The sequence below is a fragment of the Hetaerina americana genome, unplaced genomic scaffold (genome assembly GCF_022747635.1).
Source record: "Hetaerina americana unplaced genomic scaffold, ioHetAmer1.1.p SCAF_6, whole genome shotgun sequence".
Taxonomy (NCBI): Eukaryota; Metazoa; Arthropoda; class Insecta; order Odonata; family Calopterygidae; genus Hetaerina; species Hetaerina americana.
The window spans coordinates 81,407,618-81,425,621 of NW_027287205.1; the positions used below are offsets into that span (position 1 = coordinate 81,407,618).

Below are 18,004 nucleotides of genomic sequence, written 5' to 3' on the forward strand. Positions count from 1 at the left end.
GATACTGAACTTTGTAAGAGCTTTGGTTTAATAATTTAGAATTTCATGTTATTTTCATAATACTTCCCTTTGGTACTATGCACCAATTAGACTTTTTACTTACATCTCCAATTGCAAAAGGACCTGAAAATGCATACTATGACCTGGAAATGCATAATACGGTACTACCTATAATGGAGTCTGGGATTTCCCAAGGCATTTAAGCAAATTGTCGAAACAGTTTTTGCATTACCAGTTGATTGGGTGGATACAAGTAATTAAAACAAATCTGCTAGATTTTTATAAAAAGTATCTGGAAAGGTTAAGGAAAAATGGATATATTTGAGATGTTGCTGCAATGCCTCAAAATTCTTCAAATTGCATCCCTTGAGCATTGACACACTTTTGCCAGTGGTTTTTCCATGACTCAAAGACTCCTTGGCGGGTGGATTCCAGAAGACCTTAAAAGGTATGTATGCAAGCTTCTTTGATGCCACTTAAGGTCCCATGGTGGTGTCCTCACGGAGAAGATTTTACTTGTGGGAATAGGAAATAGTCTGCTTAAGCCAAGTTGGGACTGTCCAAAAAGTTGGGGTCTTCTTCAACGTGTTGCAGTAGATCTTCGGAGGCAGACACTCAACTCTGCTCTCAAGATTGAACAATTGATGAATCATGCCCAACGTCTCCATACGCATTACCCTAGTCCAAAACAAAGTTTGATGGCATACCATTGTTCAATCGTTTGCTGCATTTTGCACTGAGTCACCCAACAGAGGTTCACTAGAAACACCATGTAGCTTGAACAAACTCTCGCAGGCAATGGGCGCTAGGCACGTGTTGAAGGTTAGAGCCCCACCAACAAAGGACTGCGATGTACAGTCACGTCAGAAAAAAATTGTACCTGATATTTTTTTATATAAACTTTGTATGTGACAATATAGATTGGGGATGTTCAAAGAGGGCATTCTGAGTTTCAATTGGTTTAAAATGTAATTGTGAAAGACAATTTGGGTGCATTTTTAGTGTTAATGCACATTTACTGTGATGGTAACTCTCTTTGTTTTTACTACATAGTTCTAGAATTCACACAATGAATGTTCTTTTTTGAAATCTCTGTACCTTTTATTGTTTGTGAATGACTAGAATTTCCACTGTTACCATTTTGATAACATTATCACATTGACCAGAATACAACATATAATTTCTGCAGTTGCTGCAGGAGGTTATGAATCACAAAAAGCTTCAAGAAAAATGAATCCCAGAATTCAACTAGTGATCTAAGAGTAAATGTAATCTCATATTCAAACCTAATCCCATCATGCTAGCAATTGAACACATCAAATTTACGCATGCCAAACCTAGACAATGCCCGCAGTCATATTCAGTTACACTCATCATTGGTGGCCATTACCTGCAATCCTTCCTTTTGACCCATCATAGTCCTAAAACATCTATGTTTCCTTTCTCTGTGTCTCTTAATATTTTCTAATTTTCCCATCTTTAACATTGCCCTAACATTCCAAGTCCTTATTCTAACTGGTCCCCTTTGTCATTACTGTCTCTATTGGTTGGCAAAGATTTTGTGAGATGATGACATGGCCTCTAGCAGCACCAAGCAGGCCATGAGGTTCATTGGGCATAGCCCCATTGTCACCTCATCATCTCTATAATATCAATCAAGGCATTCTCAGCATGGCTTACCATTGCCTTCCTCAATAGTGTTTTTAATGTGAAACCATTACTCGATGTCCAACCCACTGGGGGCAGATGATGTACGGACTACCTTTCGCCTGGCTTCTACCTTTGACCTATCTGGTATGGGTGACCCTACCAGGAGCAATCATCTTTGTTCCTACCAGCAGAGTTCTAGGGGTCATCAAGAACGCACAAACCCTTCTACCGTGTCAAGGTTGTGGTCTGCGAGGGTGGATTTCCTCATTACTTACCAATTTCAAAAAAATAGACAATTTGTGCATACACCAACAGAAAATATTTCATAATTAGAATTTGTTTTTATTGTAGTTGCAAAGAATCTTGAACAGATTTGACATTGATTCATTCTCTCTTACCCCCCTTCTATCCCTTTCTGACACCCCTGATTGTGGACCCTACAACACATCAGTTTTGTGAAATCAGCTGAAAATCAGTTTTGGAGGTACTCTTAAAACTAGACCAAAATTCATTGTACAAAAAAAAAGTGTGGTCCAATAAAAATAACACATTCAGATATTTATAGGATGATAGCTATATAAATTACACTCTCGAATATAATAATAATAATTTATTAAAATACATCACTGACAAAAGAAATTAAATTAAAACAATTATGTAATTATTTATGCATAATATGGCAAACGTAAAAACCTTTGAAAGCAGCTAAAATAAATTTTTATTTCTGCATTCCTTTAAGGACATACTAAAAAAAAAGGTCGTTTTTACCAGGAATGAATATCAATTATGAGTATTTTCAACACGTGACGCATTACATTAATAATTGGTTCTTAAATAATGCTGTAGGTTACAAAAGTAACATCTTGAAAAGATAAAATTTTCCTAAAAAAACTCCAAAGTGTGCATATGTTAATTAAAAAAACCCTCCCTTCCATGAGTAATGGAGAAATCACCAACATGTTGCGACAATTTTCAATCCATCATACTGCCTATGATCAATCCCTATGTTTTTCCGAATTAACACCTTCAAGAAGCCTAAAATAGAATAACAGTTTATAGCAGGCGAATTTTGAAATAGCTGGAAATGGTTTACATAAATGTAAGCTCTTTAGGAAGCAATGCTTGTCAATTATAATCTTATGTTTCAAATGAAGTTATACACAAAAAATTAACAGCATTATTTGTTGGGAGACACTAATTCACATATCCTCATGTCTGGAATCCTGACAGCAATTTACACTAAACAATCACCTCACACTGATTTAATGCTAGGTCTTCACATTGTGAAAATTGACTCAGTTTCTTATTTTAAGGCGAAACTGGGTATAAGGTTTCAACTCTCAGAAACAGAAGAAACCTTCACTTTTTGTAGAAAGGTAATATGCATGAAACTCTGTTAACATCCATTCAGCCATATGTTTTTTTATGAAATGTGAAGGCCTAGCTTATTATATTTGATAATCATTGAAATGCATGGCAAAATTAATGCAAGGCCACAAATGACAAGTAAAACTTTCCATCCATGAACTGTTATTAATGAGTTTACCAGCCACAAACCACGTTCCACACACAATTGGTAGAGTTACGTCAAGCCAAGCCATAGGTGATTCCATTTATTAAAAATTGTCATATGAAGAATATTTAGCTAAGAAAAGGTGATCATTGATTTGATTTCTGAAGGAAGTTTTAACAAACGTATCTACCCATGAGCAAATAGAAATTCCGATTGTATACTTTTTTTCATTTTTTATTTACGCGTTTATTAAGAGTCAGTCTTACGATTCGGAAGAACAATTTTTAAACTCATATTTTCTACTTTACATCTCAAAAACTTCTATGTACAAAATAAATCTTAAAAACTTGAAAAATAAGACCTTTCATTTCAAAATTCATTTCAGATTAATCACCTCAAGACTGATCAGACATGTTTGTGCATTAAAGTCAAGCACGTGTATAAATTAGACACACTCAACAACTTCACACCATAACATTACATTTTCTTACCAAAATTTAAAGTAAATCTGCATCCATTCTTGTTCCCAGCCAAAGTTATCCAAGACATTTGTTACTTGACTCTAATGTCACCATAATGGTGCTAAAGGTCATTATCACGAAATGTTGCACTGGTAACTGCTTTGGTATCATTTTTGGTTTAAAGCCATTTCTACCTGATCCACATGGCACACACCACTTGTGCAGGACATAAGACCTTCAGGAAAAAAACGAAACAGTACTAAATTTCAGTCTCGGCCGGCAGCAGTGAACGCAATCGTTGTTCTCTTGGAGGGCAGCCGGCTTCTCGAGATGATTGCCTCCATGCATGGTCCCCATCTTCTGACGTGGGACAGCGAGCATCGTGAACCATTGGGCTGTGAGACGTGCCGGTGTTCCAGTCTTTATATGGAGTTATTCCTTCCAAAAGAATATTCTGCCGACCCTGAATTCCTTGACTAGGATGATGAGTTGATACCTCAGCACCAGCTAAAGACATAACCTTTTCACTTTGTTTTAAGCACTGACAAGTATCACAATGTCTTCTTTGACACCTTTCTCTTTCCCTCTCTTCCAGCACCTTAGCCATGATAGCTGCTGATACTATATCAATGCCATCACTAGCTGATTTTGTTTGAGTAGGATCCCTTTCTGTAAGAAAAAAAAACACAAATATATCCAAAGAGACACTCCATGACAGAGAAACATAATTATTTAATATTTCTTCCACATTGTCCTTACCAACAGACGTTTTGTTCACAGAGTACACCATTGCAGTCGGAGGAAATGTAGGAATTGGCACTTTGATTGTCTTCATTTCAGGTTTACTCTGCATCCCACCAGCTTCCCTTTTCTTTTGAGTGATGTATGTTTTTACCTTTTGCTGCAGTTCGCCCGGCAACTGAGTGTTAATAAAACATGGTATTTGTTTCATTGCATTCCACATATTTGGATGACATGTTAAACACAATTGATATTTTTATAAGATTAAATTAAAATACACTACCGTAAACAAGTACCCATGAATACTTATGGTTTTTAGCTAAAATGCAACCTAGATAATCAGAACATACAACCTAGCATTAGAAGTTGTCAGTTCTGCGAATAATTTCAAGGCTTTGTAGAATCGATTTTAAAGTTACATTTTCTTACATGTTGCTTTAGGAGCATTAACCGGCCTAGCTAATTTAAATCATTCCAGGGCAAGATGAAAAGGATTCAAGGGCAGATTTTCATGTTAATAATCTTTATTATCGAATGGGCATAAAAATGCATATGCACACAAAGGAACTATCAATGTAATCATGTAGTGGCCTTGGTTAATAATATAAAATTGCATTACAGTCTAAAGCATGACATAGCACTAGGTAAATGGAAAACACAGCTTTTGTTAAGTAGCAGCTCATTTACCAAGTTCAACTGCTTGAGTAGTATTTTAAATATAATAACCGACAGTATTTCCTCAATGAAAAGAGGTAGCTTATTCTAAATTTTTGTCCCCACAGAAGTAGAATTTTGTGCTGCGAGCCAATTTTCATGAAGGTCAACATGAATCTTGAATTCCTCATAGTTTTACTAAGTAACGCATTACTTAGTATTACTACCAATAACTGATTCTACTACAACTGTTAAAGGCAAAAACAGCGAATTTCCAACGTTTTCAACAATTTAAAAAAATGTATGCTCACACAATAAATGAGTTTAATTTGCTTTATACGCAATGAATTTCAATTAGTGGCTAAATTCCAAATAGTATTGGACATTACTTTCTACAAATTTAAAAATACTCACTGATCCATAACATGTTTGCAGCAATGTTACCTATTGCATTAGTGTTTTGTGAAATAATCAAATAAAATACTAAGAAATACTCACCGAATCAAACTTCTGGGAGACGAAATGTGATGGTTTACACTGTAACAGCTGAATCGCTAAGTTCACATCGTTTCTGTACCTTTCCTGTAAAAAGAAACGGTTATTAGCGACATAGGAATATTTTATAAAATTACACAAGAGTCACTGCATACAATAACTTACATTTTCATCCTGAAGATGGGTTATTTTCGCCCTGCCTTCGACTAATGTCTGAGTGAGATGCGTGATATCACGGGTCAACGATGTCTTGTCAGTTTCAAACTTGTCTACGATCTTTAAAAGTTTGTCTTCGAGGTTTTGGTTCACTTTTTGTAACTTTTTATGAGCTTCATATAACCTGATAATACAAGTAAGTTTAGAAGGAAAATGAACAATATATGACTATACGCCGTTGACTTTATTTACATTGGTACCTGTATTTACCTGCTATATTTTTCCTGCCAAGCCAGTAACTCTTCAGACAATGCTGCGTATTCCCCATTAGGAAATTTTTCTGCTTCCGTTAGAAAATTCGTTTCCATATTTACAATGTGATGGTCTCTCTCAAGGAGCCTTTGTTTCAAGTTTTCTATTTCAACATGTAAGTGAAGTGTGGAATGGTCCAGGCAATTTTTGCAGATGCACCCGCACTCCTATAAAATACATACCCCCACAAGCGCCAAGGGAAATAGGGGAATAGATTAGTAAATATAATTAATTGACCCATATCACTGCTATGACTATCTGAGGAAACAAACCTTGCATATTGTGCTTCTCTCAGCCATTACCCGAAAAAATGCTGGGTTTTGAAAAGCAGATTAGAAACACTTAATAATCTATAGCTATATCACCGATTATGTTCCAAAACACAGTTACCATTTCTTCTGTGCTCCATGAGTGGACGCTAATTTAATAATTTACGTGATTGAATAGCACTTCGGTAACTAAACATTTATACACGTCAACTTCTGTTAGCAACTTCGACGCTAGGTAGTGCTGCAGTAGATACGTATACCAAAGTCGAACCGCTACATACAAAACGCGAGCGGCCACCTCATAAGGTGTGTACAATTACGTATAATCTTCTTCCATACGGATTCTACGAACATAAAATATAACTGATAATTTATGAGAAGAATAAGGCCAACATTTTCATCGAGCAAAACATATTTCCAACTTTTGGTCAAAAGTTGTTCTGCCACCCGATAAGAAAATTAATTGTTTTCCACTCCATTGTGTTAATTATCAACTGAGATGCTGTCCAATACCTACATTAAAAATATCATTTTAAACTGCGAATATTCTCACTGTTGAAAGCCCAACTATTTGGTTTTAAGTATTAAAGCTATTTAAATTATGAACACAATTAGACAGCTGACCGGTGCCTCTAGAAATACGTCATTATTGAAGGATCGAAAATGCACTTTAAGGTTGATGTGGGTTTTTACTAATTTCCTCCCTCGTTTACAATCTCCACTGAGTTCTCTCTGCAAGGGTGCCTGCTAAATGAAGCAAACAATAACCCCGCATCCTTGAGAATGCGAAAGAAATTGGATCCTCAGCGGATATGTGTTAATGTGTGGTCAAATCATGATATTTCTGTTATGTTTGGGGCACAGCAGATTTCATTATGTAGTGATACTTTCACCCATTAGCAGATAATTTTAAAATCACAATGCGAACTTAATTTTTTATTGCTTATCAATTCTACCTATTGCGAAGGCATGGGGTACGAAGCTAAGTTATCAAACATTTCTTATGGACCTCACGTACGGAACGAAACATTGCTTGCATCATCACAATACGTAATCACTCCACGGTCACCCGTCTGGGGGTCAGCAGTAACGACAGAAAAGGCACGAGAGGGGCTCGTACTGAAACTTGAACTTAAAAGCGAAATGCCCTCTCTCGATTGACTATCACGGGCTAATATCAATCCAATATTAGATTCACACTGTCAATCGATATCATTAGTAGCAGTTCCCGACCCGTTTTTGTTCCGACTGGGGCCTATGCCACATATGCGCGACTTACCCAGGGTAAAGGGTCTCTACGTTGAGTTTAGTAATATGTTTCATTTAATTGAATGGGAAAGCAGTGTCTGCGTCCAACCATAATCGGTAAAAAGTTTTCTTGAGGTGGTGTCCTAAAGTTAGTCTGTTTTTGCATTCGGTTGTACATAGTGCTGCTCTCTGCTAAAATTTAATGTAATCCCAACTGCCGGCAACGCCGGCAACAATATTGAGCAAATCGAGGAACTATTGAGCTATCCGCCATATTGGAAATTTGGTCGTCAATAACTTAAGTTGTAGTGTGAAAAACTTGCAGTAACTGGATAAAAGGGAATTTTGCGGTCTTGGTTCTCGTCACAGGTATGGAAAGCTTATCGTAGTTAGTTATGGTGTCTTAATTGGTTGTAGATAGACCTAAATGGACGACTGATGCTAGCGTACCGAATCTTTTCAATGGACGACCGCGTGAGGTTAGGAAGAGATAGGAATTAAAATACGAAGAAATTGGGGTAGATAAAATTCACGTGATGCGTTGTACCTGGTCACTTTTATTGCCATATATGGGAATTGTGAGTTTAGTCGCAGTTATAGTGCACGGCGATAATTATTTTGCGAGTTGAGGTAACCTGTTGTATACCTCAGCATTTGGGCCGAGAAGATCCAGTGAGGTATAACACATTGAATAAATTGAGCGTTTATCTGAAAATATTATTTGCGTTTAAGATGTCAAGAATTCCAAGTGATTTCTTGAATGCCAGCTCTTCGTTTAATGAGACAAACAACCTTCAATACATCTCAGCCCCGGGAGGAAGCAGGTAAATAGCATCATTTTGTGAAAAAGTGATAGATATCCTTGAACCTCCCCTTATCGTGTGCTTATATAGAAACTATGCCTTTACCATGTAATTAAGTCTCATGAGAAACTGGATTAGTAACCCTTGATTTTGAGTGGCTTATTGTCGATAGTTCAGACTGAAATAAATCTGAACGGCTTTGTCTGGCTTTATTGAATAATTATGGTGATTTTTTCCTTGACCCAGAACTTGGCGTATCTGTTTGAACGTCTTGATGATGTCTTGTGTAATAATTCCCTACTGTTTGTCTCCTCAAAATTGCTTGGGACTAGGAGTAATTTTTAGGATATAATGCCGATGTGATCGTGCTCTACTTTTCCTTGCTGAGATCTTAGTTACTGGAAAACGAAGAGCTAATGTAATATTCTTCCCTCTTGTTATTAGAAATGGTTTTATGTCTGTCGCCAACTCATTTTTTTCTCTGGTCCATGTTGCCCCTGAACCAATATATGCACATAGATATTAACTTTGCTTCCGATATATACGTGATCGTTCATTGATCATATAATGAACAGTTGTGTGGTCAGATTTGGAGTATTGCTTTGTCATTATAAATGGTGACATTTCTTGTTTGCCTCTCTCTCTCTATATGAAATTTCTTGAAATCCAAATTGCTTTTTTTAATAAAAATATTTTCGCATATTATCGCTTGTGTTTGGGCTTAATTAATGGAAAAATAATATTCAACTGGCAATTATTTCTGGATTATTAACCTAAAGATAGTGTTGTGTGTTTGTAAATTAACTCTCACATAAAATATTGTAAAAAGTCATATTGGCTTTAGGCAATTAATATAATTTACTTTATCGCTTTTTTCTTTTTGCATAATGTCATCAGCAGTCAAACCTTGGAAAAATAGTGGATATCGACTGACATAGATGAGAAGTTCCAATCAAACCAGTAGTTATCGATTTTCTGCAAAATATAGTTTTTTTTGTAAGAGTTAGTGTGTTTTTAATGTTGCATTTTTATTTTTCTTTCACAGCTTCTTTGATAAGATCAGATGTAGCTCATGTTTTACCACATGTGTAAACAACTGTTTCCTGTATCGAAGATTTTATTTCATAATTAGCGGCAGATGCTGTGTAGGATGTGCATAAAATATAAATATTTTGCACTTTTTCTTTCTTCATACTGTCATAAATGCTATTAATATCTTTTGCAATTATATTTTTGTGTGTGAACACTACTTATAATTTCCTTTTTGTTCTTTTGTGTGTTCCTTTTTGTGGTGCAAATTACTTGTGATTATTTTGGCTTGCCTGCTTCTAATTTAACTAACATGTGTGGAATGTTTTGCTATTGTGTATATTTTAATTGTTAGTTATTATAACTAGCGATGGATTAATCTATTGTGTTATTAGATCATTACTATGTTAAAATTTTGCCTGCTCCACAATTTCTGCTGAAACCATTAACAATATCATATAGTTGATGCTTTTTAATTGTATGAAATGATTGCAAATTGAGCAATTTTTTAATTTATTGACAAATTCCTCTGAATGTAGTGTAGTATTAACTGTTATTAGGGAAGTATCCATCTCTAGTTATACTGATTATAATTGTCAAAACAATATTGAAGTGATTCACAATAGTATGCTTTCATTCTGAATGTTATCTTAAAATGATCAGAATGCTGAAAAAATTATGATTTTTGTGCATGATTTGCTTGGAAATATAATTTTATTAATGTTGTCAATTAATACCTAGGCAGTTGTGTTACATGTGAATTTAGTGTCATTATTGACTCATAATCAAATTGGTTATTTGAGTTATTCTTTGCATATGTCCCTGTATGTACTTTATTATTTTAGTTCAGATTTATGTACTCCCCAATTGAATTGCTCTTCACTAAGGATGAACCATGCTTCCTTTCAGTGTGGATCTTCTCGTAATGTCGTTCCCAGGGCGACCGCCTATGGTACCAGGGATTGCAGTTCCGCCATCAATGACAATGCCATATATGGGGCTTGGTGGTAACTTAATTTCTCTTAAACTCCAATATTTGTTAGTGTGTGGACTTCTATTGTTACATGTTTTGCTTGAATTTTCCTTCTTAAGTTGCAATGTAAATATGTTAAAAGTAATGAGAAACCTTGAACTAACAGGTAATTTGAATGAAATCATTTGCCATTCTGAAGTTGTTTAACAAGTCCCGATACAATTTTTCCTTTTAAAAGTACTAAGGAACTCGGAGCACGATAAGTGTATAAAAATTGTGTGGTCCTAAAAATTTTACAATTTATAATATACTTGAGTTTTTAATCTCTTAGACATAAGTATTAGCTATATCTTAATACTTATAATTCTGCATTTATTATTATTAGAAATATAATACACATTGATATCACAATAATGAAGGGGCTTATTGCAATTGTTAAGAAAATATAGTATCATTGAAATAACACTTTCATCAGTTTATAAGAATTTTCCAGTTTTTCCTCAGTTTGTGGTCAGAATTAAAAAAAATCAATCAGTGTTTTACTTAAGGCTTCTTTTCAAATGGTGGTTCCATGGACTCATGAAATGGTAGTTTGGTTTAATTTGTCATACTGTGGAAGACTCTGTGTAACAACTTCATTGGAAGAAGCTCATGTTATGCGAATCAGATTTGTAGAAAACAGACAAGAATCTAAATAATTAGTCAATTATTTATGATACATTCCTAATTATTTTTTCCTGGAAAAATGACTAGGCACAACTGTTTTTGTGCACGCTACGCAATACTTTTAAAAGGTGACAGCAGTATTGTTATAGGAGTATATAGCATGCTTGCCACTGCCTTATTAGAGTGATGCTTCTCATTTAAACTGTTTTTTCTCTCTTTACTGCAGTTCTTATTCTTATCCATGACTACCACATCACATTTATAGCCTGCTCTTTTGGACTCGACACTTCTTAAAGTTTCTGAACAGTAAACATGCAGGGGTTTAATTTTCAAATCGACACTTTCATTGGCAGAAGATAGCATCTTCCATTGGGTTGTGGCCTTTCATGTCAGGTAACCATCCGAAACTATGATCCTCTTGAAGTTGCTGCCGAAGTTCCGCTGTACGGTACTGCTCGTCCTCCACCTCACTGCTTCACCTTGTCGCATAATGCTGTGAATACTGGTTCTTTGCTTAAACTTCTTGAATTACCCATAGCTTCCCTTAGATACCACTTATTTGACCCTTAATGATCTTGGCATATTCTCAACAAGATAGGTGAAAATCAATTTTTCTCAAGAACGATGTTCTCGTTAACCTCATGGCCGTTTTTCATTTATCCATGTGAGAAGCAACCTTTCAAAATCATTGAGATTAAGAAATCGTTGGATAGATATTCTTGTCACTCTGTTTGGAGCATTTTCTTCGTTCTTGAGGATGGTGTGAATCAACTGATTGTATTAGTGTGTGAGAGCCACCACACACACCTTGTTCTCAATTTTCCATGAATTTACTCAACATTTCTTCAGTTATTTTTATTCTCTCATGGGTATCTTCTTGCAGTATAATCGGGGATTTTAGGGAGTGCCCAAAAATAACTGGAATATTTTTTTTTAAGCTATGTATTTAATTTGTCTGCAAAATGACTTGATCGCCTTCAAAGTACTCTCCTTTACCATAAATATATTTGTCCAATCTGAGATTCCATTCCTGGAAATATTTCTCAAAATTATCTGTTGTGATGCCCAACTGTTTCTGCCTCGTTTTTTTCTTTACTGCCTCCACATTATCAAAATGTTGTCCTTTCATTTGAGGAAACCAGAAGAAGTTGTACGGAGTGAGGTCAGGGTAAGGGGCATTGGGCAAGGTAATCGTGCTGTTTTTGCTAAAACCTGGCGCTCTGAAATGGCTGAATGAGCTGATGCATTGTCATGGTGGACAGTCCTTCCGTCTCGCACAAATCAGGCCTTTTTAGTCGCCCACTGCTATGCAACATTTTTAAAACCTCCAAATAGAAAGCTGAATAACACTGATGTGGTTGGACAGTTTACAGAATTCACTATCCCTTATGATCATCGTCTTAAGGTTTGTTTTCACTTGATGAACTTTTTTTGGGCAAGGCGGCAATGAATTTTTCCACTGGCTCGATTGTTGTTTGGTTTTGTGATTGTAATGACTATGACTTATCACCAGTAAAGACCTTGGAAGAAAAATCTGGGTCGGTTTGGAGAAGATCTGTCAATGCACAGGAAGTTTCCTTTCAATTCTGTTTTTGCTGTTTGGTCAGGAACCACGTCGATGAATTTTGCAGTGGCGCTTCTCATCTTCAAATCTTCTGACAAAATTCCTTGAACTGAGCGCAATGTTAATCCAGATAACTAATCTCTTCAATAGTCTGTTGTTGGTCTTCAAGCAGGATTGCAAAAACTTTAGGAACATTTTCGTCAATCCTAGAAGTCGACAGATGTCCTGAATGATGTTTATCATCAGATGACTCATCACCTTCTTTGAAATGAGAAAACCATTGGTACTCTTTTGTGTTTTCCCCAATAGCACAATCTTGTAAGTTGTTTTCGATAGCACAACAGTTTCTGGGCTGGATTTCCCAAGCAAGAGGCAAAATTTCACAGCGGCATGTTGTTCACTTATATCCACCATGGTGAAAAAGGAGGAGGAAGCGAATGCTTGTACAAAATGAATTGTTGTGACTGAACATAACCTTCCCGGACAACGGCAATGCTTGTGCCGAACTCGGAACGATTTTGGCTATGCTCACCCAGCAGAAGAAATGTGTGTGTAACATACAAGCTCTGCTAATTGCAACTCAAACTGTTTATCTTTGAGTAACCCTTTGTATTTTTGAAACGAAGCACAAAATATTGTTTGGTACAAAAAATAACAAATAACATTTCTGGACCCAAGTTAGGAAAAAATGTGTGATCACAAGCATCAGTATGAGGCTAGCGGAAAGAGTGCTTAAGATAAGCTGGAGCAGCAGGTGCACAGTCATTCCGGGAATCCCTTCCTTGCCACTTGCTGAGCAAGTAATTTTTGTTAAAAATATTTTCCCTCATGTGAATTACTCAAATGCAAAGTGTTGATTGAGTGAGGATCCAAAGTAGTATCAGAGAAATTTCAGGATTTCCTCATTTGGAACTTGAATGTGTGGCGATCCCATGAATACATAGCTGGTGATGCTATTTGCTAGTCCAGTTTGGGTTGGTGACTAGGATTTAGCTAAAAAAAAGTCTGTTGTATGAAGTTCACGAAATTCCCCAATAATTTCTTATCATTGTATGACACTGTGCTTCTTAGTACATTGCTAATAAATTTTTGGACCAGTTTGTCATTACGCATTCAATACTGGATATTTGAAGGCAGCTATGACACAGTCTCTTGATTGCATAATTTAAGTACTCCTGCGTATGAGATGCCCTGCCACTTTAAATTTATTATGTGCTCTCCTTACCTTAGGGGCATGATAATGTGTGTTATGTGTATACATAACTCCTTATTTACTCTTAATTTGATAATGAGTGTAGATGATCTAAATTTTGCTGTAGTTACATTCTTCCATTGTATGCAAAAATAATTTGGACTTAATAATTATGGGTGACATCTTTTGTTGAGTCGTAAGTTTAGTTAAAGCATAGGAAACTTGAAGCATGCTGTTTCAATTTAATTGCTTGCATTTTATACTTTTACCTGTGGTATGGGTACTTGAGGAATGATATATCATTACTCTAAAAAGTCTAGATACAACCTTAATTAAAGATTTAATTTAATTTATTGTTTTTTATGCTAATGTAATATGTTGTATTTAAGGTCTGGTTCCTTTAAATTCCTATCATTTAAAGAATATTAATTAACTTACCAATGCCATAAAAATGTTAAAAACAGTTATTTTTAGTGGGCATCTCATAGAAAATAATGCACGCCAACAAACAGTCATTTTCACAACAAAACAAGTTTGACATTTTCTTTGTGAAAGAAGATGTGAGCTTATCTATTGCTTTATATTTACAGCCCCACCTCCACTGGTGCCTACAGTTGGAATTCCCATGCCACATGTAAGTACAGATATCATTTTAAGGTTTATTAATGTGGATAATTCATTAATTGGTAGGTGAATCAGAGTAATGGGTTCAAGTGTCTTAATTTTGAAGGTCCCATCCCAGTCGGATAGCTCATGGTTTTCCATAAAATGTAGTGGAGTTAGCTCAAATTTTTTTGCTGATTCAATTCAAAATTTTAGAGTAAGTAAATTTTTTCTCCTACCTTAAGAATGTTAGGATCATAGGATCATGGCCTATGTATATGCCTTTGCTATTTCATGATACATTTCAATCCCACCCTGAATGAGCTGCTCCTGCTAAGGGTCTCAGGCTTGACAAAATTGGTGCCCAGGGACCTCTCAAATAAAAGAGGCCCCGCAGTATAAATTTTGTTCCATTCAGATGTTAAGACTCTATCATGGTAAAGTTGACTTATATACCTCAAGGAATTCATATGTAACGTAGTGAAGGAATGAACAATAACCAATGTTGGAATGCATAAGGTTGTAGACCGTGTACTTGCATTAGGTTCTCAAATGTACCTCTAATTCCACAACCATGCTGTAGTTTTTAGCCTTCACAACCCGGGATAACGTGTTTCAATTGTTAATCTCACCAATTTGTATAACTCATGCAGTCAAGTCAAATTTAATAATTTCATTTGGCCAACTTTCGTTCTATTGCGTCAGGATCCATCAGGTGCTTTTGTGCCATCTTTTTCTTCTTGAAACTGTTGATAACATTTGATTGCTCTGAAAATGAACGATAATGAATTTGTCGTTGTGTTTCCAGATGATTGCCCCTCCCCCTTTGCCACCGATGCCGGCCCCTGCGATTCGTCCATATCGTGCTGCACCTCACCATAACCATCACAGCGCCCCTCTACCCCCTGCCCCTGCACCCACTTCAAACATCCCTCCTCTTATCCCCCCCTCCTCCAACATGCGGTCGAATTCGTTCAGTAAGAGAGTGCAGCAAGGGGATAGTGCAGGTCCGCCTGTGACTGTATTTGTTGGAAATATCACGGAGCGTGCTCCAGATGCCATGATCCGTCATATTCTTTCAGCATGTGGTCATGTTGTTTCATGGAAAAGGGTGCAAGGTGCCTCTGGTGAGTACTCAGTTGTGACTGTACAGTTAATTGGTAATGAAGGGGCTGTTAAGATCAGGTGATGTCTTGTGGAAGGATACATTTTGTGATATCTTTTCAGATAAGGCAAATGTATTTAACTTTGGAATTTTATGCTTTAGGCACCAAGTCTTGCATGTTAAACCATTGGGAAGACAAGGATATTTTATTGGGAACATGAATTTGGTCCAACTATGAGTTACAGGGTTCGTCCGGAAAATAAGTGTACTGAGCTCAGGAAAAAAATTTATCACACTTTTACATATCTTAAGCTAATATTCCTCAAAATAGGACCCTTGTGAGTCGATACACTTGTTCCAGCGGCGTTCCCATTCCTGGAACGCTCCCGAGAAGGCATCATCGGGAGCCTCTCGAAGACTCGTCGTCGACCTCTTCTCTGCCCTTCACGAACATCTTGTGCCACCGAAAGATCATGTTTCTGGACATGGCTGACTCCCCGTAAGCCTGGTTAATCATACCGACAGTTTCGGTAGACGATTTCCCAAGCTTTACCGCAAATTTGATGGAATAACGCTGCTCCAAAAACTTCGGCATCGCGTTCCGTGACGTGGGTCGAGCGTGGAGGTTCGCGTTAACAGAGCTCCTCACTACACCACAACTCAGAGCCGACTGCCTTTTTCAGCGTCGCTTGCCAACATACCCCCCTCCAATCGCAGCCCGTCAGAGCGGTGCTGGGCGCGCCTGGAGCGGCGGGAAAAAATCAGTAGTCAGTACACTTATTTTCCGGACGAACCCTGTAAATAGAAAAATGTATTATGAAAAGTAAATACTGTGTTACAACACTGGTTTTATTTGCTTTGGTTGGCAATGTTAATTCTAAAAGCATTCAATTTTAAATAAGTTGAGTAATGGCTTGTGTAATTTGGTTTTAAATGATTTCATCAGTTCTTTTTTTTTAATATGGCTGCCTCCATTTTCAGCTTTTGGTTTCTGTGAATACAGTGGACCTGAGGCTGGACTTCGTGCTGTAAGACTCCTTCATGACTTAGAAATTGGTGGTAAAAAGTTGGTTGTCAAAGTGGATGCGAAAACCAAACATGTCCTCGACAATTATAAAGGTAAGATCTAGTTAATCTTTAACCCTCAACATTGTAGAAATCTACAAATTTAATTATTACCTATAGACTGGAATAACTTTTTTAAGCTATTATTTTTGTAAACTGTTAACCTAATGCATTTCTTAATGCAAGAATTATCCTTCCATAAGCAGTAATCATCATATCATTCAAAGCCAGCTATATTATTTTCACAGTACAGTGGAAACTTATGATTTTGAAATTCAACTTACATAATTTTAATCTTACTGTGATAAATCATTTGGCCCCTGTGAAAAGGGAATCCTAAGTACTAATAAACAAATTATGGCCATCAGTTCTGGAAGAATAAAAATATTCCTTTTGCATTGTTCCCAGTATAAATCTGAATTTTATGTTGTATTTCAAGCTACTGTGTATCATCCAAATTTCTGGCAATAATTCTGGCACTCCAAGTATTATTTAGTTATTTAATGACTTCAGCGGGGTGGGATTGAGACTTAATAGTCCCTTCCTCGACCTAACCTTATGCATACGTACTTAAAGAAAATTACAACTACTAAAGTAATTATTAAAGAACTCCCGCAACACCATCACTTATTCCTTGAAATTGTTGCATTGCATTTGTGCTGATGACTACAGAATGTACGGAACTAAGAACATTTTCCCAGTAATATGCATAATATTTTAATGTTCAGTCCTTGAACAACATTGGATAACCAAAATATAGATTTGATCATATCCACGAAATTTCTTGGCATCCATTTGGACTCAAACTTGTCATAGGAAGCCCATATAAACTGCCTTTCAAGAAAATTAAGTTCAGCATGTTTCCTCCTAAGAACTTTGACAGAAACAGTGGGCAAAGGATGCGACTAATTCATTACTGTTGCCTGACATATTCCGATATTATTTTCTGCGGCTCATCTTCTTTCTCCAAAGTCATATTTTAACTGCAAAAGAAGGCTATTCACATCATTGCATCTAAAACCCAACTTTCATCTGCCCGTCTAATATTTCAAGATACTGGGCTCCATATATGCTCACAAAATTTAATCTTTTTAATGCGTATGAATGCTATGAATTTCTATTTTTTGTGTGTCCTATATTGTTGTACACAATCCTTTGGCAAATACAATTATTATTATAATGTATTTATATTAGGTTGTTATGGAATAATTTAACATTATTTAATATTTTATACTTGTTTAATTTTATCCCATAGTTTGTAAGCAGACATGTTTTATGGTTAGTTAGTTGGTTTATGTGCATATGGCTCAATGAAATCAGGAAGAAATTATATAAATTGAGATTTATTTGGGTCTGTTGATGATACATTTATGAAATAGTTGCCTCTGTTGAATGTGTCCATGTAGTGGAAAGGGGACGCGCTGTTTGATATGTTTTGAAGACTAAATGATATTGGAGTTTTCATGCTCTACATCCATGTTTGATTGAGGTAAAAATAATTCGTC

At 36.2% G+C, this 18,004-nt stretch overlaps 2 protein-coding genes across 4 annotated transcripts in view; one reads left to right on the forward strand and one right to left on the reverse strand.

Annotated features, from left to right (window-relative positions):
- Nucleotides 1–2,388: 2,388 nt before the first annotated feature.
- Nucleotides 2,389–6,471, reverse strand: LOC139695351 (uncharacterized). Its single transcript, XM_071594067.1, has 7 exons — nt 6,373–6,471; nt 6,255–6,295; nt 5,941–6,149; nt 5,680–5,854; nt 5,518–5,601; nt 4,384–4,543; nt 2,389–4,293 (listed from the first exon to the last, which is right to left on the reverse strand). Exons 1-7 carry the CDS (start codon nt 6,389–6,391, stop codon nt 3,884–3,886), a joined length of 1,098 nt encoding a protein of 365 aa, XP_071450168.1. The 5' UTR covers nt 6,392–6,471; the 3' UTR covers nt 2,389–3,883.
- A 1,033-nt stretch (nt 6,472–7,504) lies between these two features.
- LOC139695386 (RNA-binding protein 25-like) overlaps nt 7,505–18,004 on the forward strand; it is a 36,896-nt gene continuing 26,396 nt past the window's right edge. The window contains exons 1-5 of one of the 3 annotated variants that reach the window (XM_071594115.1): nt 7,505–8,323; nt 10,241–10,338; nt 14,317–14,360; nt 15,138–15,456; nt 16,416–16,553. In XM_071594115.1, coding sequence (XP_071450216.1) covers nt 8,232–8,323; nt 10,241–10,338; nt 14,317–14,360; nt 15,138–15,456; nt 16,416–16,553 — 691 coding nt within the window. In that variant the 5' untranslated portion in view covers nt 7,505–8,231. Of the gene's footprint in view, nt 8,324–9,199; nt 9,263–10,240; nt 10,339–14,316; nt 14,361–15,137; nt 15,457–16,415; nt 16,554–18,004 lie in introns of those variants that run through there. The other 2 variants (XM_071594117.1, XM_071594116.1) reach the window with 2 other exon arrangements.

Coding starts and splice junctions, on each gene's coding strand:
- LOC139695351 (XM_071594067.1), bottom strand. Junction 4,544..5,517: donor TCTCCCAGAAGTTTGATTCG/GTGAGTATTTCT, acceptor ATTAACACTCAG/TTGCCGGGCGAACTGCAGCA. Junction 4,294..4,383: donor TGTGAACAAAACGTCTGTTG/GTAAGGACAATG, acceptor TTTTTCTTACAG/AAAGGGATCCTACTCAAACA.